Source organism: Dunckerocampus dactyliophorus, chromosome 8 (assembly GCF_027744805.1).
Source record: "Dunckerocampus dactyliophorus isolate RoL2022-P2 chromosome 8, RoL_Ddac_1.1, whole genome shotgun sequence".
Classification (NCBI taxonomy): Eukaryota; Metazoa; Chordata; class Actinopteri; order Syngnathiformes; family Syngnathidae; genus Dunckerocampus; species Dunckerocampus dactyliophorus.
In genome coordinates, this window is record NC_072826.1 from 16,203,290 (window position 1) to 16,228,012 (window position 24,723).

A 24,723-nucleotide genomic window follows, 5' to 3' on the forward strand; every position below is an offset into this window, starting at 1 on the left:
GATAGAATCAACAGAATTAAACAGAATCAGATGTCCACTTTATTTTTAATCCCTTCGTCAGTGCCTGCATCCATCCATTCAGTCATCAATCCATCATTCTTCTTTGCCACCAATACATCCATCCATCCACTAATCAACAGAATCCATCCATCCTTCAACCATCCACTAATATACAGTATATACAGTATTCCATTCACCCACCCATCCATCCACTAATCAATGCAATCTAGCCATACATGTGTTACTCCATTAAATGAACCCATCCAATATCCTTTTATTTCTATTCATTCATAATCTATTCACTAACCAATAGATTTCATCCATCCATCCACTCACTAATCAACATGCCACTATCCACAAATCAATAGAACTAGAGATGCTCCATATTGGTTTTCTTACCAATATCTGATATATCAATATGGTCCAGCACTTCATGATTGATACCAGTATCACGACTAATACAGTAAATTCTGATGTATAAGCAGCACCCACTAAATTTAGAGGAAAAAACAGATTTGTACATATATACGCCGCACCGGAGTATAAGCCGTACGTGTCCAAACATAAAATGGCATAGAGACTGGGAGGACCAGGCAGCTCTTTACTTGACAGGAGCCAATCATGAGCTATGAAAAACTCACAACGAGCTTGTCAACGCATTGGAAATTGCAGGAGGTCATTACTCAATATAACAGTCTGACTCATGGTGTCATCTTACAAACATTAAACTCATCCTACAGCAACTTAACACTCTAAAGTTATACCTAAGAAATATACAAACATGTACCAGTATAAGTTTAAAATGACAAAAAACATTTTAAAGTTTTCCCATAATGCATTTGCGTTGGAGGACAAGCAGCATAGAAAATGTTGGATGGCACTGCAATGCTGCCTCTGTCCACTAAAGAGCGCTAGAGGACCCAAAGCCCAGAGCTCAGAGGGAGGCTGATGTCACTGCAGCAGCCCAATGAATGAGTAGTAAAATAACACCGTGAGTCAGACTGTTATGTTGTTCTATATATAATGACCTCCTGCATTTTCCAATTGGTTGACAAGCTCATTGTGAGTGCACTGATAGCTCCTGATTGGCTCCTACCAAAGAAAGAGCTACCCTTTCCACACTGACTTAGTAGTAGCTCTGAAGTAAAGGAGATGTCACAAGATTAGAATTCAGCCATAAATTAGCCACACTGCTGTATAAGCCGCAGGGTTCAAAGTTTAAGAAAAAAGTAGCAGAATTTACGGTAGTCAACTACAGTAAAATACCATGAAAAAAGTAACAATTACATTATAACCTAGACTCATTACACACATCTTCTGACGCTTATTATTTTGCTGCAGGTATGCTAGTGTTATTACATTACAAGTATTAACGGAAAATGCCTTACTCGCTCCTCGCAGCGCTTTACAATCATTGTAAAATGCGTATTTGCAATCCAAAGGCAAAACTTGGAAATATTTTCAGACCGTGGACATACTGAGCTAGCAAGCTTGTTGCTGTGTTCTGCGCCAATATCATTATCAGCAGAAAAAACGATACCAATATGAACAGATATTTAATGTTTCGTGATATCGATTGGCCGATATTAGCGAACACCCCTAAATAGAAGCCATCTAGTGCCCATCCAGTAATCAGGCGGATCCATCCATTCAATATCTTCCTTTCCCAGCATCATCGGTCCCAACCATTCTTGCATCCATCAGTCCATCCATTCACATTCTACACCTCCAAGCTTGACTTCCTCCCAGACATTTATTATCTGCACATTTATTTTCTTTGGAAAGACAACTTCGGGGCATTGTAAAGTGCAGCACCTGTGGTCAAATAAAAAACACAAAGAAAAAGCACTTTGTAGACGATGGCTGCTTCTGGAAACAAGCTAAAGGTGATGGCAACTACTTGTTATCAAATAGAATATGAGGTCTTTCATGGATGTTGACGTATTTCTTTTCTTATTGGAAATATGAAGAGTGATTCCAAAGAGACAGTATCTTCCTTTAGGTTAGATTTATTGAGATAATACTGACATTTGTAATCAATAGTCATCGTCAGGCTTTGAAAACAACAAATACTATTTCAACCTTTTGGCAGAAGCCCTCGCTGATGGATGCTTTTGCACAACCGCCATCACCCACCTTTCTACACATCAAGCCTTCGCAAAGCCGACTTGACATCCTAACAACTGGATAGTTTCAAATAAGGATGAAACATATTATTATTATAAGGCTAAAAGGAATGAAAATGCTTGTCTCACTTTAGTGTCAACACAAATATGCATTGAGAGTCTTGGGAGAAAAAAGACAAAGGTTTCACATCACATTTTTCTTTTTTTGTTATGATCCACAGTCTTTGAGCTAATAAATATCTTCATGGCCAAGTCCTCTGGTCCATAGGAGTCAAACTATAATACAAAGAGATATTTGGCGGACAGTCGAAGACGGCTACTGTTGTTGCTGGAGCTAAAGTCAGGAATCTTTTCGGACATGATGCCTCCTTAGACGGTCCTTTTGCTAGAATGTCCATGACCAAAGTCCTTACTGGTCTCTGGTTTTGAACAATCCTTAAAAAAAAATAAATAAAAATGATATCCAAGTGTCCTACAGTGAAATAAACGACGGCTGCTCCCAAACGAGGTTATGCTGGAAACTATCGTGTGACCTACAAAGAAATTGAAAGGAGAGAAGAGTTAGCGAGGAGTCTGTGATATGCACAATAAAGCACTTCACTGCACCATCAATCATACGTGAAAGTGAATGCCTTCTTGAAATAGGGCCTGTGAGTATTGATTGTGTTTTGGGGGGGTTTCTGTGTAATTTTATTTCTACCAGTGCTCCTTAACCTGAAGGCAATCAGTTTGTTATTACAGGGAAACAAATATGCAGCACTTTCACACGTAACTATTTTGCTTTTTACTAGTACGTGGTCTACAGTAAAGCCTTTGTGGATGATAAAATACCACTGTTTGTCTTGGATAGATTCATTTCAAAGGCATAATGTACAGTATACACATAAAATGTAAAAAATATTTTTTACAGGTTTATGTCTTTATGCCTTACTGATAATGTGCACAGATTTTGCAGTTTGTTCAGCGATCCTTCTACGCACCAACGCTGTGAGACGAAAAAGTAAAACTCATAGATAACCTCTCCGACGCTGCCACAGCTTAATAAATCCACCAAATAGAAGACAAACTGCTGTTCTCTTTAATTTGAACACCTACCTTTGCCACTCGAAACCAGTTAAATCTCATGAGACATGTAGATGTGGCTTAGAGAAAAACATTCTCTAGCCTAGGCTACACCGTGACTCCGATTCCATCTGCTCAGCAATCATCTTACATCATTCATTAGTCGTACTAAGAAGCGGGGGGGTTGTGGACCTGAATCTAATCTAACAATTATCCCAGTCACTCGGTCACATTGCAAATATTGATTCATAAGTGGAGGAGAACGTCAACGTCAAGCTAGCGGGAGGATTTTTTTTGTGGGTGTGTAAAAAAAATCAACATTTTATGGGCATCTCCATTACTTATTTTTTGCCATTTGCGGGTGATCTTGGAATATAACCGGTGCAATGCACATTCATCAGCAATCATACAATCATACACTCTTGATCAAAATTATAAGACCAGTTGGAAAATTGCAAGAATTTACATTTTGTATCTTAAGGAGGTTCTGAGGAGTGCTTCAAAATGAAAAGAAGAAATTGGAGTGAGACAAAAATTTGGCAAACAAACGGAAATAGGCTGTTCATCAGCTGATCAAAAAAGACCACAGCCTTTAAAAATGTTGATTTAGTGTCATTTTCTGTCAGGTATTCACACTGTCATGATCTTTTTGATGGCAAAGGCAAAAAAGCTTTCTCTCTTTGAATGTGGTTGGATCGTTGAGCTGCATAAGCAAGGCCTCTTGCAGGGCGTCATTGTTGCTGAGGTTGTTGGACGCAGTAAGACAGTCATATGAAACTTCTTAAAAGATCCATTTGGGGATGGATGGCAAGGGAAGTTTACAAAAATGGACATCAGTTCCAGACAGTGAATGTCCTCTGTGAAGCCATATTCACCACCTGGAGCAACATTCCCACTAGCCTGCTGGAAACGCTGGCATCAAGTATGCCAAAAATAATTTTTGAGGTGATTAACAAGAATAGCGCAGCTACTCATTACAGAGTCCTTTTTTGTAACATTTTATTTCTATTTTATGGGGTTTTGGATATTTTTGAGTTATGGTCTTAAACCTTTGATCGGCTGATGAACAGCGTCTTTCCCATCAGTGGTTGTTTGCAATAAATTGCTTACTCAAAATTTCTCCTTTTTGCATTTTGAAGCTATGCTTAGAACCAGCAGTGCAAAATGTGAATTCTTGCAATTGTTCAAGTCGTCTTTAAATTTTGATCAGGAATATATATGTATAGTTTGGAATTCAGTCAAATGAATCCTAATTGACAAAACATTGCCTGTTGCAAACATTGCCTCATGAAAATGTAGTATGCTTTTGTGCAAAATTATAAAAACGTGTTGTCATTTGTACAAAATTGTACAATTTCTTTGAAAAAACTTCAATGTTTTTATATTTTTCTCAGAAAAATATGACCCAAAGACAATAAAAATATATATAAAATAACCCAAAGACGGTTAAAAATTATCGGAAAAAAAAGTCTATCCACTTGTAAATTTGTACTATTTTGCTATTAAATGAAGTCTGTAACGTCCATTAATAAAATCAATATTGGATCATCTTAAAAAATAAAATTCCTCTTTGCTAGCACCATCTGTGATTTACATTTAATTTGGACTTTGTTTTGTCTTTTTTTCCATCGCTAGCCACCATCAGCAATACAGATTTTGCAGTTTACGTATTTGGTTTAAATACATGAAGTAATTCATACAATAAAAATGGTCACGTGGGAATTTTACAGTTTTAAAGCCACTACAGAAAAATCACTGTAGTTAGATGAAAAAGGTAACATAATGCTACATTTAAGAAAAATATACTGTAGATTTTGTTGGCTTTGCAGTGCAAACAAACACATTTTCCAAATGTGGGCCCTTTCCAAGGTGTGTTTACTGCCATCTGGCATCTCCAGACGTCTTTGCTGTAAGGATACAGTTGGCAGTGGAACAACGCTAACATAATGCCACAGTATGTTTACCCTCCATACATAAGCAAGGCAGATTACTGTTATTCATGTTTTAAAAACATTTGGCTCGCCCTCCGCCTTACATACAGGAGGAAATATAAGCACACACACATGCAATGATATGCGATTGGTGTTTACTGTCAAAAAAACTAACAGATGCTACCTCACCAGCTGGACAACAACAGCTTCCAAAGGCAATACAAGCATCTTTTTGTGTGGAAGTGTGATTTTCCCACTCACTGCGTTGGGAGGCGCCATCTCATTTTCACTTCCATGCGCCCAGGATTTGTGAGAGCGCGCCGTGAAACTGATTCACGTCTGGCTGCTGTTGCAGCAGCAGAGATGAGAATGCGGTGAGCTGAAGCCTCACAGCGAGCGCGTTGAGGGTGTTGTGGGCGTCGCTGCGAGGGTTATTGGTGAGTAATCGGGTGGGGGGGGGGGGGGTGATTGGCGGGGTAAGAGCGAGAAGAAGAAGAAGGCTCCTCAGGGTTTGACGCTTAAAGCTGCTTACAATCACAGAATAACTTGACTGACTGAAGGTTCAAACAGGCATGTGCAAAACTGACATAGCCTCTGCAGATGAGTTAAATTATTATTTCGACTACTGATGCTTCTACTGCCAACTGAGCCAGCCTGCAGCAAAGACTTAATAGGCTATTAAAAGAATCAATGGTGAAAATGTTTGCTTCCAATCCATCATGTAAACATGTACAATGTACAGATTTGCATGGTTTTTGTCCTTCAGCTGCATCTCACTTCTCCTACGTACTGTGGTCACACTACTTGTGCTGTCACTTCTACACTGCTGTATTACTGCAATTTCTCTGACTTTGTGGATTATTTGTGGATTATTTCCACTCTTATTTTGAGTCATTATGATTATTTCTATTGTGAAAGGTGGCAGCTGTCATTAATTACTTGTCAGAGGAGTGTTTACATTGATTAAATGACGTGTCTGTGTGTGCCACAGGTTTTGACTTGTATTATTTTGAGTCTGCAAGGAGCCATTGCACAACATTCATTCTATGACTCAACAATGTTGTGCGTGTGCATGTGCATGCAATCATGCCATGCTCTGGTCTGCCTCTTTCAATCGTGCCAAAGGAGGGGACACCTGTTGTCACACTAGCCGAATGTGCCAGACTTGTGGGCCCAAGCATAGAACATACGATTGGCCTAGTGTAAGCTCAGCCTCAAATTCAGATAATCTTTGCGGTTGTGATGAGCTCTTCTGGCCTGCTTCTCCCTCTGCCTGTGTTTCTGCTTTGCTGTGGCAGTGTGGGAGAGCCTGCATTATTAATCCGGCTAAAATAAAAGACCCGGGTCTCCTGTAGACATGAATAATGGAGAAGGTAGCTCAGCGACAGGCGTTTGGCGAGTCAAACACGGCGAGGTGTGACGGATGGCGAACAGCGGCCCAGCCCTTTATCACCGTCCTAATTCCACTTCAAGTCGCCCACAGCCTGATGTGTTGTAATTGCCTTTCTATTTAGAAAGTGATGCATGCTTCCTCATCTCATTTATTGCTCAAAACACCAAATGAAAGGGTAAATTCATTTTTCTATGATTTTTATACATTTTGTGAATTAATCCAGATGGCCCACACAGGAAGAAGTGTCCACACCAACCTTGGTGGTCTTAACTTTGTTGCCTGTGCTGCAGCTCCATCCTTTGAGGTCTGGCAGCACTTTGCACTCTTCGCCGTCCATGCAGGGATGCATCTGGCACCACCACTTCTGTGCAACAATGGACGCTGTGACAAAAACAAACAAAACAGCTTGATTTGGTTGAGACATGTGACCAGTAAAGTGAAAACTTGAGGCTGAATATATTGTCCTGTCTGCTTCATTCTGGATATGTTCTCACTGAGATTTTGTCGGATTTTGTACAAAAACTGATGCGTAGTAGGGAGGGATGGTCGATATTGGTTTAAAAATGAGATATCTGTTCATATCGGTATTGTTTTTCTGCCAATCATGATATTGGCGTACAAGTGATGACACCATGCTCCACACAGCTGTGGAAAATCATACACAGCTAGCGTAGATGCAGCAAAATAAGTGTCTGAAGACATGCTGAATGAGCCTAGTTTAGAATTTCACTGAGTGCATTCGTCCAGTGTTTCCTACTTTGACCTTTCTGGATGTTTGTGCCACATTGAAATGTGCAGCTTTCCAAATTGTATCATTACCAGCATTATTTAATTGGATTCTTATTTGTGAATTTATTAAGACAAACCAATTTTTATAGTCATAGAATTTTTGTGTTTGACTTGCTGAGACAAAATGTTTAAATATGGCACTTTTTCTATAATTTCAATTGCATATTGCAGTTTTTGTTTTATTTTGCTTAAACTGTGATTATTTGTGAATTAAAAGAAGCATAATGTGTTAGTTCATGTGAAGAGTTGTTGACAATATCTGTATCGGTTGATATCGGTAAGAAAGCCAATATTGAGCATCTCTAACAGCATTAGTATACTACATACTTTCGACTGGGTTTGTTGTTTGGAATGCTATGCACAAGTTAGTCAACTCTGTGGAAGACAGGACATGCACTCCAGCACAACAGTATTTAAAGTGTGGCACAGTAAGTCTCTTCTCAGCAGTCATAATACATGGGGTCTCCCCTACTCCCACAAAAAATGGCTTTCTTGTGCATACTTGTGGAATTTTCTGCTCACTCCCGACCCTGTTTCCGTTGCCAAGAACTAAAATTTAGTCATTTCGTCTTTTGAAATTAGCAAGTTTGAAATAAAGATGTTTTTCTTTATCTTTCTGCAACTCCCCTGAAGTCTCGCATTGAAAACCAATGCTGTATTATCCTGTCTCCTTCGTTCGCAGATTGTTTTTGATGATTTTGGAGGATTCCGTACTAAACGGTACACAAAATAATTGCTAGAAAGTAGGGGTGTAATGATTCACCCACTACACTGATGCATTGATTTTATATTCCGATGATCCAACTACATCAATCAGTGTCCAGAAAAGTTTCCATTCAGGATGACTTATGTTGACTTATATTGTTTAAAAGGTAATCAATCGATACTAGGAAATGAAGCATTGGATTTAAGCACGGCAGGCTTTACATGGATGTGTGTTTTTTTTAGCACTTTTAATGATAAAAACATTAAACGTTACTCGATTCAGCCTGCCTGTCTGTGACGTTCTGCCTGTGTGTGACGTCATCGTCTTCCGGATATGTGGTGGCCATGGGAGTTGTAGTGGACCTGTGAAATATACTTGATTCGCCGCTTCTTCTTTCGGTCAGTTTATTCACTTCATTCAGTATTCATATCTAACTCATCTGTCTTTATCTGAAACTCCTTTTAAGTGACATTTATGGGGACAATATGCAAAGTAAGGACATTTTGTACACCTATAGACAGTAGTTTATGGTCCAGTAGCAGTGACGCTTAGTGACGTCATCATCTAGTGCGGCGTGTCCAGGCCAAAACACTTATGTGTACTGCAAAACTTGTGTCATTTGTGTATTCGCGGTAGTAGCTGCACTGTTCTTTCAAAAGGCTGCTCTGATCAGGAGGTTTATCAGCACAAAAAAAGCCGCCAGCCCGTACAGGTGAGAAAGTTTCAACACCTAATTGAAGATGCCATACCACATTCATTTGCTGAAGAATTTGCATAATGTCCCTCACCTTTGGGTGCAAAGTGCAGGTTTGGATTGCTCTATTTAAAGTCAATAATTAATCATGGCAACCTCTGTTCACCCTGATTTTGTATAGGATTTTTAGCAATTTTTTTGTACTCATCGATAATTTATTCTTACATATGTCAGCATTATTAATCATTTATATCTGATTCCCTTACAAAAAAACGACAGGAAGCTAGGAAACTTCACCTGCACTGTCCAGTATCCAGGTATTTATTTCACAGTCACACTGGTTGAATTTTTGGTGAAAAAGTTTCTGAATGGAGGAAGATCCTGTCAGGGGAAAGCTGGATTTATTTAGCTAAAGTATAACACAATACCACGATCGGCATGATATTAAATGTGTCACCTCTAGTAGACAATTTCTGAATGAAATCCCAGAAAATTTACCGTCCACACAAGACGGAGCCGCTCTCGTTGTCCCTGCCACTTGACCCGGGAAACAGGAGCATTTGACGGTTTGCGATCGCTCCTCTATCTTGTTCTTGTTGCAGCATCGGTGCGCGGCGATGACTTCGCAAGTTCCCGCTTTCACATGAACTGGAATTACAAAACAACATTGGATTTAGTATTTAGGCAAGTCGTTGCTTTTAAAGAACAAATTACTATTGCACATACTGAAAGTGCAGTTGAAGTCAACTACAGTGGAACCTTGGTTAGCGTCATTAATTCGTTCCAGAAGGTCTGACTATAACCTGACGTGAACTGAATACATTTTTTCCATAAGAAATAATGTAAATCCAATAAATCTGTTCTAGAAAGTCAAAAGTTTTAACACAAAACACATTTTGATACTGTAGTTTTGCAATTACACAAGTTGTAATCCATATAAATACATACAGTCATGGAAAAAATGATTAATCCACCCTTGTTTCTTCAGTTTCTTCTTCATTTTAATGCCTGATGCAACTAAAGGTACCTTTGTTTGGACAAATATAACAATGACAACAAAAATAGCTCATAAGAGCTATTCATGTAAGAACTTAAGTGATTTTGCTTATTATCAAGAAAACCATGGAAGTTGCTAGATGTCAGCTCTTAAATTAAACTCTTATGAGCTATATTTGTTGTACCTTTAGTTGTACCAGGTATTAAAATGGATCCATAAACTGAAGAAACAAGGGTGGTCTTTTTTTTCCATGACTGTATAAATGATGAATGAAAGGAATAAATGAACATTTAAGGTTGCTTTTACCTTCCTTGAAGATGTGATTTTTGACATGACTGTTCTCAAAGACATGATGTGGCAGCGAGATCAGCACGGACACCACCTTTGTGTTGTGCCATGAATTATTTATTAAATTCAATAATGTTTCTCACCCAAATGACCCAAAATGGAGCCGAAGAAAAGTGCCAGCATGTGATAAAGAAGGTGAGAAGCACTATTGAATTCAATAACTAACTCATGGCAAAACAGGTAGGTGGTGTCTGTGTTGATCTCGCTGCCATATCGTGTCTTTAGGAATAGTCACGTCTTCAATGAAGGCAAAAGTAGCCTTAAATGTTAATTTTTCCCATTAATTTGGCATTTATATGCATTTATATTTGTTTTATGCGTGCATAACTTTGATTGCAAAACTCTGCTTTTGGTGTAACTGTGTTAGTTATCAAAGAACTACAGCGTAAACCGCTAATGACATCATACATGTGCGACGAAGCTGACTTCCAGTTCCTGTTTCCAAGTAGTAGCTGCTAGCAAGGAAGTTTTATGATGAAAATACATTAAGAAGGCAGTTTGACTCACACGGTGTATTAATAACATGACAAGACGTGTGCCATATTGTCAGCTAACCGGGACATGTACGCAAACCGAGGCAAAATTTTTGACGTCAACTGAAAACACTGTAACCAAGGTTCCACTGCATATATCGACTCCCCTTTTGCACAATTGAATTTTAAAACACATGTAAACAGCTTAATCAGATGTCATGTTTGACTTTTGAAAAGCGGGATTAACACACTCAGTCTCGTGGATTGGAAACGGTCGCTCTTGCATGTAAACACTTGCACTGTCCAAGCAGCAATGTTTTGATGATACAGACCGACTGTAGCGCTAGTCTCCCATGACTCTGCAAAGCTTTCATTGTTGAATACACACAAGCCTGCTCACCAAGCCCTTATGTATTATGCATGCAGACCCCAGGAGTTCACATACACGGCGCAAACACACGTCTGCAAAATGTTCAATAACATCACACTATTGAGGAGTGATTTGTCTCAGAGAAAAAAAAGCAGCTGGTCCAACTTTAATCTGGCGTTGCAGAGCGAGGGATGGTTAGACAAGCTTTCCTCAGCTGTGGACTTCTGTTTGGTGTTGAGAGAGTTCTTTGAGGGGCCTTTGGAGTAATTTCTCAGTACAGTAGTCTTGCCTCCAACACCCAAATATCACAGCTAGTTGAAATCCAGGTCATCCTGCATGTGGAGTAACCCAGACCAGCCCCTCATGGCATCATATCTTTGAGCAGTGACTAATCCACTGGCCTTGCACTCCAACCAGAGAGTATGAAAGATATAGCACAACATCTGGTGCACCTGCACAACTAATGGGACTGACACAGGAGCTGTATCAACTAGAAATACATTGTTGTAGATGCCTGCAATGTATGGATGTTATTTTTATGATACAGTAACCCCTCGTTTATCACGGTAAATTGATTCCAAACCAATGAGGAAACCTGTTTACGACCTTGTACATATATAATTTTTAACATTATTAGAGCCCTTTAGACATGAAATAACACCCCTATAGTCATCTTTACACTCGTATTCCCCAATATAGTAGACATAATCTGAGAAAAAAAAGACATTGAAGACTTAACTAAGACTGTTGCTCATGTGTGTTGCAATAAATGTATTCTGGATTTGTGGAGGACAGAAAGTGATGTTGGGGGGTTTTAGCTTGGAGTGGATTATGGCCGCAACAGTAGCCCTTATTATTATGACGATAATTATGTTGTCATGGTGTGCTATTGGAGCAGAGTGTGCTACTCGAGAATGCAATGACATGATGCAATTAAAAAGGCTTTTTTTTTAAGCACCAAATCCAGGAAAGGTACAAAAAGTAGCTTGAATTGGAGAGACGTCCACGGGTTCAAGGGCTTAGCTCTCAGAACCAGCGAGGAACGGCAAGGGGGCGGCGACGAGACGAGTGACGAAGCGGCTAGCGAGAAGGGTGCCTGCAGCTCACACACCACTGCCACAGGAGAGGTAGAGAAAGACGACGACAACCAGCAGGATGGTACAGGATGGTGCCTCTGCCACAGGTCTGGAAGATGATCATGGGATGGCACCCTCTGCAGCTGACGAGGACGAGGTGCTCATCCTCCACCAATATGGAGGATGAGCACCGCTTGGCCACCTCTGCAGAAGAGGATGGACGTGACCCCGCTGCCTCTCAGTGGCTGTGCAGGATGCCAGAGACCAAGGCGCCCTTGTCGTCGAGGAGTCCAGACCGGACAGCTGGGAGAAGCGACTCCACAGCACAAGTCGGCATGAGTGGCTCCATTACGCAGGTTGGCAGAAGCGACTCCGGCCACTCAGCTGGGAAAAGCTGACCTGCCATAAACGGAGGGAACTGTGCATCCCCAGAGGCACAGCTGATGCTACTAGCCCCCTTCTGAGAACGAATTCCAGACATCATTACCTGGTAAAAAGAGGAAGCTCTGGTTAGAACCAGAAACAGCAGGGCCAGTTTGATTCACCAAAACAGGAGCCAGGGATGGAGGTGGGAGGAGGGTCAAAAGTCCTCCCAGCTTGAACTGGCACACCCTGACCCTGGGTTGTCGTGGAGCAGGGACTGGGGGCATCTGGGATTTTTACAGGGTGCAGGCTGGGGCCGGAGACGTCGGGACCTTGGGCAGGCGGGAGGCTGGAACCAGGGGAGCCTGGGCCTTGGATAGGTGAGGAGCCGAAACCGGGGGAGCCAGGGCCTTGGGAAAGCGGGAGGTCGGGACCAGGAAAGCCCCGGCTTGGGCCTTGGGCAGGCGGGGAGCCGGGACAGGAGCTGGTGGCAGCTAGCGCAGAGAGGTCCACGGAGCCAGGACTGGAACAGGAGGCAACTTGGCCTCGGCCTGGCGTGGAGCAGGGGCAGGAGGCGACCCGCCATCGAACTGGCATGGAGCTAGAGCAGGTGATGACTCGGCAGGTGCAGCTATGCAGTGACAGCAAAGCTGCTGCCCATGGTGCAAAAACAGGAAGTGGAAAGACCAAAATAAGAGCACAAAAAACGAAAATAAGGAAAAATAACAAACTGAAGTCCAACCTGTCATGTGGGACAATTGTGCCTGTTATGAAATCCTGTTGTTCTGGCGATCATGTCTTATGCTTGTGTGCCTCAAAAAAACTCCAAGAACATTACTGACACAGAGAGACCAGCGTAGAATAGTAAATAGCGTTATAACAAAAAAAATAAAATGAGCTTTTGACTAATAATAGGCCATATTCAACCATGAAACAGCATGATTTATAAATTAATGTATTTTTGAAAAACCGTGATAGAGTGAAGCCGCGAAATTCGATGTGGCAAAGGGACGACCGTACTGTAAATGTACCATAAAATTTTATGTAACAATGTGTTTATCTAGGAAGTGCTTTTTACGCACATTTTACATTTTCACTGTAACTCTGCACTTGTCTAACGTAAAATGATCACATAAAAGGACGTAACATTAAGGAGTAGGACAGAAAGGAGGACAGAAACGTTAGCAACACTAGCACTTTTTAACAGCAACATCATTCTAGGCTACCTTTATTTTATTTTTGAAGTGGTGGCCAGATACACAGGTTAGGGGCACATGTTAATGTTATAACCTCATTAAAAAGTCAATTCTGTCACTTCCTGTTGTACAGAAAGGACGCTCACAGAAAGAGCTCAGTTTTTTCGTACCGAAGTTTTAAACTTTTTGGGAATATTCCTGACCATAGCCTGTGATCAGAACTCTAGAAGAGTGTGGCGACATCTCTGCCTTAATTCGGCCTAGCGAGAGGACTGAACTCACCAAAACAAATGAATAGTAGGAGCCGACAACCATTATAGGCAAGCTATCAGGCTAGCCGCGGCTTTCGATCGGCGGCTGCTCATGAAGCCGGACTCTTAAAATATCTTGGAGTCTTCCTGAAGAGATACCTCCGGCTGTAACTAGGACTGGTGAGAGACACAAACTCGCTGTTATAACAAATATTAAACACCCAAGGCACTGTAAGACAAGCTAGCGGGCTAATCGACAGCATGGCAAGACATCGTTGCTTAGCAACCGCAATAATGCCAAAGAGAAAAGAGAAAAGAAGCGCATCTGATGGTGGCTCGTGCAGTTCAGGTCGGAGCACTCCGGATTCGATAATAGACGTGGAGTCACCTATGATGAAAGAAGGTGGCAGCTTTGTACCTGCCGCCCGCTGCCGAGACCTGCCGACGAGCATGTAACCCATTTGAAGCACCGACTGACTAAGCATGCTGATATACAACTACACAGAGTGTTGAAGCAGTTGCAAAACAGGGTGGAAAAGCAAGAAGATACCCTCGTAGAAATACTACAAAAACTTGAGAGGCTGGAGCATATAGATGAGGAAGTACAGATGCAACAAAAAATGGGCTCCATAATGCAGAAGTTTCAGGACTTGACGGATGAAGTTTTAAGTCAGAGTGGAGAACGAAGAATTACAGGAAAGTAATGCAGCACTGAGAGCCACTCTCACTAAAGAGACTTAAGAAAAAGACAAAATCATTGAGCAACTGAAAAATGGAACAGAACACACAAATGAATGATGTGATCGTGACGGGGCTTCGGATCAAACCCACTACACCCGTCATCATCGTCAAGTTCGCTAACAGGAAATTCAAGACCGCACTGCTGAAACAAGGAAAGAAGCAGAAAGGTCCAAACGTCTACATGAATGACCGTCTGACAAAGCGCAATGCTGAAATCGCCAAGAAAGCACGTGATCTGAGGAAGCAAAGAAGGATCCAAGGTACTTGGAGTGCTAATTGCAAAATCTTCATCAAATTAAATGGAGTTCTTTAACGATCTAGATAAATACTGAGGACCATTCCAACATGGAAAAGGAAAACAGCTCCAACAACAATTAATATGCCACGAGAAATGTACTGCAAAAAAGATCAGTCAGGATAATTCATACTGCTGTGTATAGAGAACATACAAATCCCTTATTTTTAAAATCACAAATATTAAAATTTGCTGATTTAATACATTTTCAAACCGTTAAAAATAATGCATAAAGTTAACAATAACCTGCTACCCAAAAATGTCATACAATACTTCTCGACAAGAGAGGAGAAATATGATCTTAGGGAAAAACTAAACTTGAAACACTTATATGCGAGAACAATGCTAAAAACCCCACAGCATTTCAGTATGTGGAATTAAATTATGGAACGGATTGAGCAAAGAACTCAAACAGTGCACCAAAATGAGTGAATTCAATAAACAATACAAGCAGTTGATGTTTGCCATATGCAAAGCAGACGATTCTTGAACTTGTTTTGTTATGCTTGTCATTATTATTTATTTGTTATTATACGGATTATTATATTAAGTGTGAAAAAATCTTAATATCATCATCGTATTGTTACATTTCCTTATCATTATTCTATGTATTAAAAAAACAAATACGGAATACAGGAAGTGAATAAAATGTACTGCACAAGATGTGGAATGGATGATTACATAAGCTTTGCTTCTTCCTACTCCTTTTGGACATGTGCATCTGTGAATTGAATTATGTGATGTATTCCATTGTAACTTGCATGCATGTTCAAATAAAATGAAACCATAATCATAACCATAACCATTTCTACATAAAAGGTGACCTTTAAAATTAAGTCCAATCAAAAATCTATACATCTGTTCTATATTCAATGCATTCTTTCATCGGTATTCCAAGGATGCATTTACACCTAAAAGCTGAAATAAGCAGGTAAAAAACACTGCAAATAAAACAGACAAAACGTTATTCGAACACTTTTGAGGTTCCTTTCAGAGAAAACTTGATTACAGCCGTAAAGATTTTCAATTTGGATCCTGATTTGGGGCACAGATTGCAGCCAGTCTTCATCTTCCCACTAGCCAGCAATCGGGAGATCTCATTTACAACATTAAAAACATTTCGCCCTCCGATCGATGCGTCACCATTCACACTCACACAAAAGCAACTGCGACCACCGAGTTTGCTTTTTAACTTTAGCAAACATACTAATGCACAAAAAAGAAATAAAGCAGGTCAGACTGTTTTGCCCTTGGTGTGATTATCTTTTGAGGCCTCCCCCCCAGTCAAAGTTAATTTGCAAATAGTCGAAATAGCGTGGCTGGAATATTTAGATGTGCACTCGGACAATCGGCAATCATGGACCAGAGATCAGCGTTATCAATCAGCCGCAGAGGAAAATAAATCAGGAGTGTTTGCTTTCAGTTTAAAGAAAGCCGCGTCACATAAACACAGAGGAGCACTGCAGCACTTAAACAATAAGACAATATTTTTTCAAATACAATATTACTTTGTCTTCAATGATTGTGGTTGAACAGATAGAAAACCTTCATGCTCCCATTTTGTCAGGGACTCAAGCGGCTCTTTGGGGTTGCCTATATGAGGAGAGGGGTTGGCTGCTAATTAAAAATGAGTCTGCTGGACGAGATCACGGACTCTGTAGCCGGACTTCAACCCGTGAACAGGATGGGAGGTCAGAGAGCAGGACAAGGGGGCAGGCGTGGGGGGGTTTGTCGGTCTCAGCTGGTAAGCCTTCAACTGAGAAGTTGTGTCAAGGTAAAAGATAAGAATCATTATGAAGCATTGAGAGAAAGTCTGGATGGTACAAAAAAGCAGCAGTGCATAGATTCAATGGAGTAAAATAGTGTCATTTATTTAAATATCTCCCAATAAAATTTTAATACTGAAGGCCACTTTTTGGGGGAGATGGAATGTGAAATTAGATGAGTGTTATGTTTCATTTGCCCTGCATTTCCCAACTACAATAATTGTTATTTTGTCCAGGGAATGGAAATAAAGCTCCACATTACACATCAACCACAGGATAACATTTTCATATTACCGGATTTTCTGGACTGCAAGTTTTTTTTATACCTTGGCTGGTCCTGTGAGCTGTGACTTATAGTCAGGGGCGACTTCTATAGGAAAAAAACGTAACATCACTCCCTCACTCCATCACATTTTTTCAAAAATGAATTAATTAATAAATGACAGCAGTTTCATGGTAGAATATTGACTATCATTAGTCAAAAAATATTGAAAGACAACTTAGATGTAGTATTCTGGTCACTCGGCATCAGTGACGTTACATCGAGACATGACATTACATTAGATTACCTTCACGCTGCATAGAGTCAGCCACGGCATGTCCGAAATGACATGTTGAAATGGCGAAGAGGTACGTTTTTGGCTTCTTACTTTGTCTTTCTTCTCCACACCGATTGAAACCGTTTTTAAAGTTTAGAATAAACAAATTTGAGTCTAAATATTTAGATCGGTAGCATGCAAAGTTTTAAAGCGGTGGCCGTCTCGTGTCCCTGTAGTGATTAAGCAATGTGTTGTAAACAAAGAACAAGAGGAGTGTACAGGTGACTATAGGGGTGTTATTTCCTGTCTACAGGGCTCTAATAATGATAAAAATCATATTTAGAAAGTCATAAACAGGTTTTCTATGCTCTAACTATGAATATACAGTATTCCAATAATTATTATCCAATCCTACTTTGCGGAAATTGACTTGTCGCGGTCGGGTCTGCAACCAAGCGACACCTGGTGGTTGCAATAATTAATTTAGTTGAGCTTGTGATGCAGTTAGTCACAAATAAAATTAAATGCTTTTTGTTACAGAATACTTTCTAATACACTTCTGCCTTGGAGTGTGTCTGTAAGTAATGTGCAATTATAATGACATTATACCTGTGTGGACTGAGAAATGCTATATTTTAGACAGCAGTGCTGATTAAGCAGTCAGCTGGTTGGTGGACGGATGGAGTGGAAGGACAGCTGCAAAAGTAGATAGGTAGGTTGATAGGTCGGTTTGTTGGGGGTGGATGGATGGATGGGTATGTAGGCAGGTAGTGTTGTGTTGAAAAGGGTTGCCGACTAAGAATGTGCACTGCTGCTGATGTTAAACCCTGAGAGCTATCTATTATTTACATGACTCACTAGATCTCTTTCACACATGAACATACAAGTGATTTGCCTTCCTTCCGTCGACCTTGCAGGCAACATGCATTCATACAGGAAGCTCTACAGGGACACTAATAAGTCCATGTGTTGTGTTCAAGGACACACTGACAAAGCACAGAGGAAATGTATGTGTATGTGTGTGTGTGTGTGTGATCACAGTCTTTGATGCCATGTTTGTAAAGTGGTCCAGCAAACCACCACGGTGACCCTGTCATCCGGATGAAGAACAAACCTGCACTTCATTTGCTATCAGCACAGAGGTGGACATGGGCAAGAGGTCCTGTCTAGTGTGTGGTGTGTGTGTGTGTGTGTGTGTGTGTTCATGATCAATACATTTCTATTAAAGCACTTAGAATTGCCAGGAGTTAGAATCACATCAGCAGGAAGGAGATGGGACAGAAAGACAGGTGAAAGGACAGGGACCACTAATGAGGACTGGCGTAAAGCCCAACCCTCTCAGATGATCAATACAGTACTTTGCTGCACATTCATATCCACTGACTGCTGATTGATAAATGGCAATATATAAGCACAGCCATTTAAACCTGAGAATGTCTGCTACTCACATTTCTGCTTGTTTATTACCCAAATTAAAAAATAGATTAAATAGCAAATGTGTCACGGGAGACATTTGTGTACTTTATCACCTACAAGAAGTGTTTTTAAGAACTAAGTTGAGTAATAAGTTGTGGAAAAATAATACTGCTTGTTCTTTTTCCAAGGGTAAAGCTAATTTATAAATAAATCCTCTGAAAATAAAGAGGACATGTACACAAATCCAATCTCCTTGTTTTTACTGGACCTGCCATCTTGTTGTCTAGTGCAGTGGTCCCCAACCATTTATGACCCACGGACCGGCTTGTGTTCCCACAAATCTCCCGCGGACCGAGGGGGAAGGGTGTCGGGGGTGGCGTACGTTATAGCGATCTAATTTATCTTATTTATTATGTATTGTGTAAAGCTAAGACATGAATAACATCAAATTAAAAGCACAAAATGAATGCCGATCCGCCATCCACCAGTTCAAGTTCCAGCCAAGTTTTTCCAGAGAGATTATTACATCGCTGTTTGACGTGTGTGGTAAAAGGCAGTGTGCTAGCATGAATTAACTTGAGACAAATGTGCACATTAGCACTCAATAAGTCATCAAAACTTACCTTTATGCATTCCCACATAGTATCAGCATTTGACACCAAATATGAGGTGAAAGAAAAATGGTAAAAATACAGTAGTAGTCTATCTGTGCGGCATGAGATAAAGTTAGCACACGCACAATGGACATGCGTCAAGTGAGACGGATGTAACAGAGAGAATCCGGCCACTTTTTAAAATAAAACATTAAAAAAATGAAATAATGGAAATTACTTTTTCTTTCTGTGCGGCCTGGTATCAAAGGACCCACGGCCCGGTACCGGGCCGCGGCCCGGGGGGTTGGGGACCACGGGTCTAGTGCACTTACTTTAGAAGATAAGTGCCAACATTTATTTTTTTTCTGTTTATTATTATTATAAGACTTCTCATTGTATTACTCTTCTTTAAAGAAATGGCCGATGGTCTTTCAGGTGTTCTTCATGGGAGGTCCCAGAAGGACAAATGACGGCGTGTCTTAATAGAATTAAATAGAAAGACAGAAAATAATCGATCACGTCAAAAACATGAAACACTCGCTCACTCATTCATGCACGTAATAAAAATAAGTCAAAAGAAAAGTCAATTAATGTGATTGCTCCTCCTCCGTTGGCCTGTCAGCAGGTAGAGCCAAGAGGACAGAGCCAACTGGCCTTGGCTGGCAAGGCTCGCTGGGGGAAAGGGAGTTGAGGAGGAAGTGTCGACCATCATGACGGCAGTGCAGTGTGAGTCCTAAAATAAAATGGCAGTGTTTCTTTGTGATGCAGCTTCATTAAGTGAAATTAAAAAAAAAAAAAAAAAGAGGACTGAAGAAGATTCCAGTAACAACCTCTGCATTCCATGGCCAAGCGGATTGGACACAATTTAGACATGTTCCCTGTGAGGTGTGCTCACTTGTGTTGCCAGATATTTAGACAACGGCTGTGTGTTGAATCATTTTCAGTGGATAGTGAATCGACACTGCTATACCAGCTGTACACCGATTCCTCTACATCTATACACTATTATATATCCAAATTTACTTTCTATAGTATTGTCCCTTGACAAGATATCATACATGCATACAGCATGCATTCAAATTAAGATACATTTTGTTCTAACTAGAATAAATCCAGCACAAACAGCAGCACATCCATTATAGTGACTGTCTAATGCACCTTGTTGCCATTGTCTGTATGAGTGGACTAATCATTAGGGTTAGCCACCAGTCGTGTGCAAGCTACAATCAAACAATTGATTCAACATGCAGGTGGTGAGGCATCACTTTAACAAGCGTGTCCCAGCTGTCAGCTGCATGGCTGACTCTATCAGCCTCATCTGGCCACTCGAGCACAAGATGATACAGTGATGGAATAACAACACGGACAACAACAGTGTCCGTTAACGCTAACAGAGACTTCATTTAAAACGATGATACACAGGGTAGGTAACCCTGCAAAACTTGTAAGACCTTCATTAATAAGTCAGAAAACATTTTCACTGTGCTATTTTGGGAACCTTAATCCTCAACACTAATTGCTCATTTCCTGTCAATTCCTGCAACCGGAGAAAAGACACCTCCCTAGAATCCTACACCAATATTCATCATATCCTCATTCTTCCTAGTTTTACAATGATACATTTGGAAGCAGCTGTTTAGCATCAGAGACAACAAGAGACACATTGTCAACATCATCAGTGAAACCACCCGTATTGACGCTCAAGTGCTAGATGACATCTAGCCAACGCAGTAAGTATAACCGCAAGGGAAATCAGACAACGTCAATATAGCAGGAAAGTCCTTGTATGGAGGAGGAAGATGATGAAAAGATGAAGAAACAAAGTCGGCGGGATAACTCTTTTCTGTTAACTCGCAATGAACACTGTTGGCTACTTAATTGGTATTCGTTTGACAAGGCGATGTTAAAATCTACAGCTGCTACTGCAACATAAAGACAAGGGACAGCGAGGCTTGAATATCAATCGTCCCTTACATAACATGAGACAGGAAGACGCTGAGATTAGGAGGCTGCTCCACGGAAAACTGCACAACTGTGGTGCTGAGTCATGGACATCCAAGTAACAAAAGGGCAAAAAGCCTTTCTTTTTTTGTATTAGACACAGAGAGAAAGGAAGTCATTATCAAAGATGTACTCTTTGTAGAAGCAAGAAGCAAGAGTTTATGAAATATGAGAAGCATTTTCTAATGTTGATATTAAGTTTGTCCAAGAAATTACCAACTCTCTAAAATGGTGTCTTTCTTTATATTGCCAATATTGTCATCCCTTGCAACGGCACACTTTGAATTTCACGGCTTCACACCAACCCGTTTTTTTTTTAATATATGGTTTAATAAATCATGTTTGTTTTGGTTTTGTTGTTCAATATAGCCTACGATTACTAAAAAATATGCAAATTGATGCAAACCTTTTACTAAAATAAGCAATTTTAATTTAATTACGCGTACGCACATTGTCAGGCATCCCTAATAAAACACAGGCTGCTGTTGCGGCCGTCACTCAAGACAAGCTAAAGCTAAAATCTGATACCCTGACATCACGTCCAGTCCACCTGCCACTCTGCTCCCCCAAGGAACACACATACTGTTTTTCAACTATAAAACCCTCTGAAAAACAAAGTTTTATCGTTTATGTACATACTGTGACCATTTTAAACATTATCGAAGCATCTTTCCTGGACGCATTCATTTCACAGAGACTGGACAGGCTCAATTAGCATCAACAATACAGTAGTGGCACAGAAAGCACGTATCTATTTGCAACTACTAATCATGGCAGACTTGTGAGAGCCACCAACAACTACTTTTGGACAAATGAGGATCCAGAACCTTATCTTTTTGAGCCTGAATGTACAGAGGATAAGCTACAGGTTTCATAAGCTGAGCCTGCAAGAAAAGAGAGAGAAACTTTGTATCAGATGGGGGAAAAGTCATTACACCGGCATGACTTGGTGGTGACTTGGTGATGGGCCGCACGGTGACTGAGTGGTTAGCATCTGGGCCACACAGTTAGGAGATTGGGCATCTCTGCGTGGAGTTTGCATGTTCTCCCGTGTGTGTGTGAGTTTCCGGTTTCAGGCAATGTAGTTTAGGTAGCTTGTGAGCTCCCATTAACTCACCACCTGATGTTGAGTAGATCACCAAAGGGTCAAAGAATTTTATAACTATTCAATTGTGACAATATTCCTTTCTTTTTGTCATAGTAGCTCTAATAGTGATGAAAGTTAGATACTCCTGGTTTAGACTATAAAAATGGTCATTTTTAGGGCTTTTATTTGTGGTTGTTTGACATTCGCTGGGGGACTTGGAACATAACTCCATGTACATCTACTTTACATGATTACTGTCACAACCTGATCAACAGCTGGACATTGACTGGCTTGTTAGTCATTGTTCATGCAATAACTGGCCGGTCTACACACTTCAAAAAACATCACCACCAATCAGTAGTGGTGGCTACTTTTAATGTCTGACAGGTAGATTGCTAATGATTGTATTAACAGTAGTTAAAGGCAGATCAAAAGCTGCACAATCCGTGAATTAAAAAAAGGCAGGATTTTATAAGACATGCGAGCCACGGAGTACTATAAGAGTATATGCCAACTGAGGTTGTGAAATCATCACCAGTTTTTGTACAGTTCTCTGTAAAGGTTGCAAAAAGTCAACACAAAACAACTGAAAATTGTTTAGGCAGTATAGGCAATCTGTTAGGGCGTAGGAGTTTAAGACCCACTACCAATCATAAAAACTGAGGCACACTTCAGCAATTTACTTAGCACTTACCAGAACTGCTAGTGGACTCCACGCTATTTGTTTTTGTCTAAGTCTTCTGCTAGTAACTTACAAAAATGAAATAAACAAAACCTGCTTAGCTGCACTGCCACTACTACTACTGTTTAACTGAATTAACATCAACCCCATTGCTATTTTTTAGCATCCATGTCATCATGCAGCAAATTTGTTCATCCTCTGAGGCATGAAGTAATTGCTCTGGCACTGCGAGAGCCCGATACAGCAAGAAGCCTCGATCCAAAATGTGCCTTTTTCCACACTTCACATGCAGAAGTACATCAAAACACAAAATAGAGAGTGCGGCAGACATAAATCCAGGAGGTCCGGGCCTCTATGAAATTCCAATGATTCATACAGTTTGCTCCACATTTCGGTAATCCATTTAAGGTTGAAAGCTGCTATGTTGATCACAGCTCATAAAAGTATATTCCTCTGCTAGCAGCCTGCCAGTGATACTAAAAGAACGGCAGCAGCAGGGGTTCAGAAGATGACTGTCAGTGGGTATTAAATAATAAGAGACAGGTAAAACAACTTGTATTCAAGAGACAGATATAGCAAAAGCCTGAATGCTCATTGATGTTGCCTGGTGAGAAACAACTGACCAAGTCGGACTTTAATTGAATTACAGCATTCCGAAAAGGCTCATTTTGGAGGCTGTAAACCTGCTGAGCAGACAATCAGGCTTGAGATGTAAGCCTGAATGTACTGAAAGAAAGAGAGGCAGGGTGAACCAACTAATGGTTTCAATTTTGAAGGTAAAAACATCAGTAGAAAGACTATCCTGCAGCTTTCCATTATACCTAATAATGCCCTCCCCTTTGATGTATTTGAGCATGGAAGTCGTACACTAGGGTTGTACCGGTATGCCATAATCACGGTTCAGTATGTACCTCCGTTTTAAGGTTCATTTGGTGCAGTAATTGACCATGAGTAAATACATGACTGTTAGGGCCGGGGGAAATAATTGATTCTTAGATGCATCGCGATGCGGATATTGACGATTATTAATCGATTCATAAATGTCAATAATTGATGCTGACGGAACAAAAATAAAACGGAACAAATAGCTAGAAAGCAGAAGTGCTGCCCAGACAGTTTATGGTAGTGCACCTCAGTGTAAGACGCTGCCAGAATGCCTGAGCGTAAACTCCCACACGCACCCACTGGATTTAAAGCGAGCACCTGGAAGCCCTTTGGCTTTCACGTAGTTGAAGGTAAAAATGAGCTGGACAAGAGCCAGACAACATGCAAGCTTTGTCATACAAGCTTAAAATATTTTGGGAACATGACAAATATGAGAAACCACATAGCACGTTTCCACCCGAACCAGGAGGAAAAACAGCCAGCTGAAGTTGCTGCCAACCAGAGAGCCATCGAGCAGGTGATAACTAATTTTCCACCCAACTCGGAAAAGTGTTTCTGCTTGAAACACTTATTGCGAAGGATTTGTGGACGTATTGGGTTTTTGAAAAGCAGGGCTTTCGTGCTTTGTTGCGCACTTTGGAACCCAGATACAACGTCCCATCGCAACGTTATTTCACTAACACTGTGAATAACACTAACACTAATTGTGAATAAAAGCAGCCTAGTTTTTTTTGGTTATTCATAATATACTGACGTCTGCAAGCATTTTTCTTGTATGAGAGCTGCTGGTACAAAATTTATTTTGTATGAAAGCTGTTTTTGACTTTGCTATACAGCAAAAATACTATTTTGTCAGAGATTCTATCCTCAGGATTTTAGTTTGAATTCAGAAGTCTATCATTTATTTGTGTATAATGGCAATTTTTTAATGTCGGTTACTCAG

The 24,723-nt window shown here is 40.5% G+C and overlaps 1 protein-coding gene across 1 annotated transcript in view; it reads right to left on the reverse strand.

Moving 5' to 3' along the window:
• Positions 1-572: 572 nt before the first annotated feature.
• The window catches only part of tafa3a (TAFA chemokine like family member 3a), a 102,636-nt gene continuing 78,485 nt past the window's right edge, over positions 573-24,723 (reverse strand). Inside the window, exons 3-5 of the mRNA XM_054784724.1 lie at positions 9,200-9,349; positions 6,769-6,893; positions 573-2,659 (exon numbers count right to left, since the gene is read on the reverse strand). Of these exons, the coding sequence (XP_054640699.1) occupies positions 2,648-2,659; positions 6,769-6,893; positions 9,200-9,349 (287 nt within the window). The 3' untranslated portion in view covers positions 573-2,647. The remainder of the gene's footprint in view (positions 2,660-6,768; positions 6,894-9,199; positions 9,350-24,723) is intronic.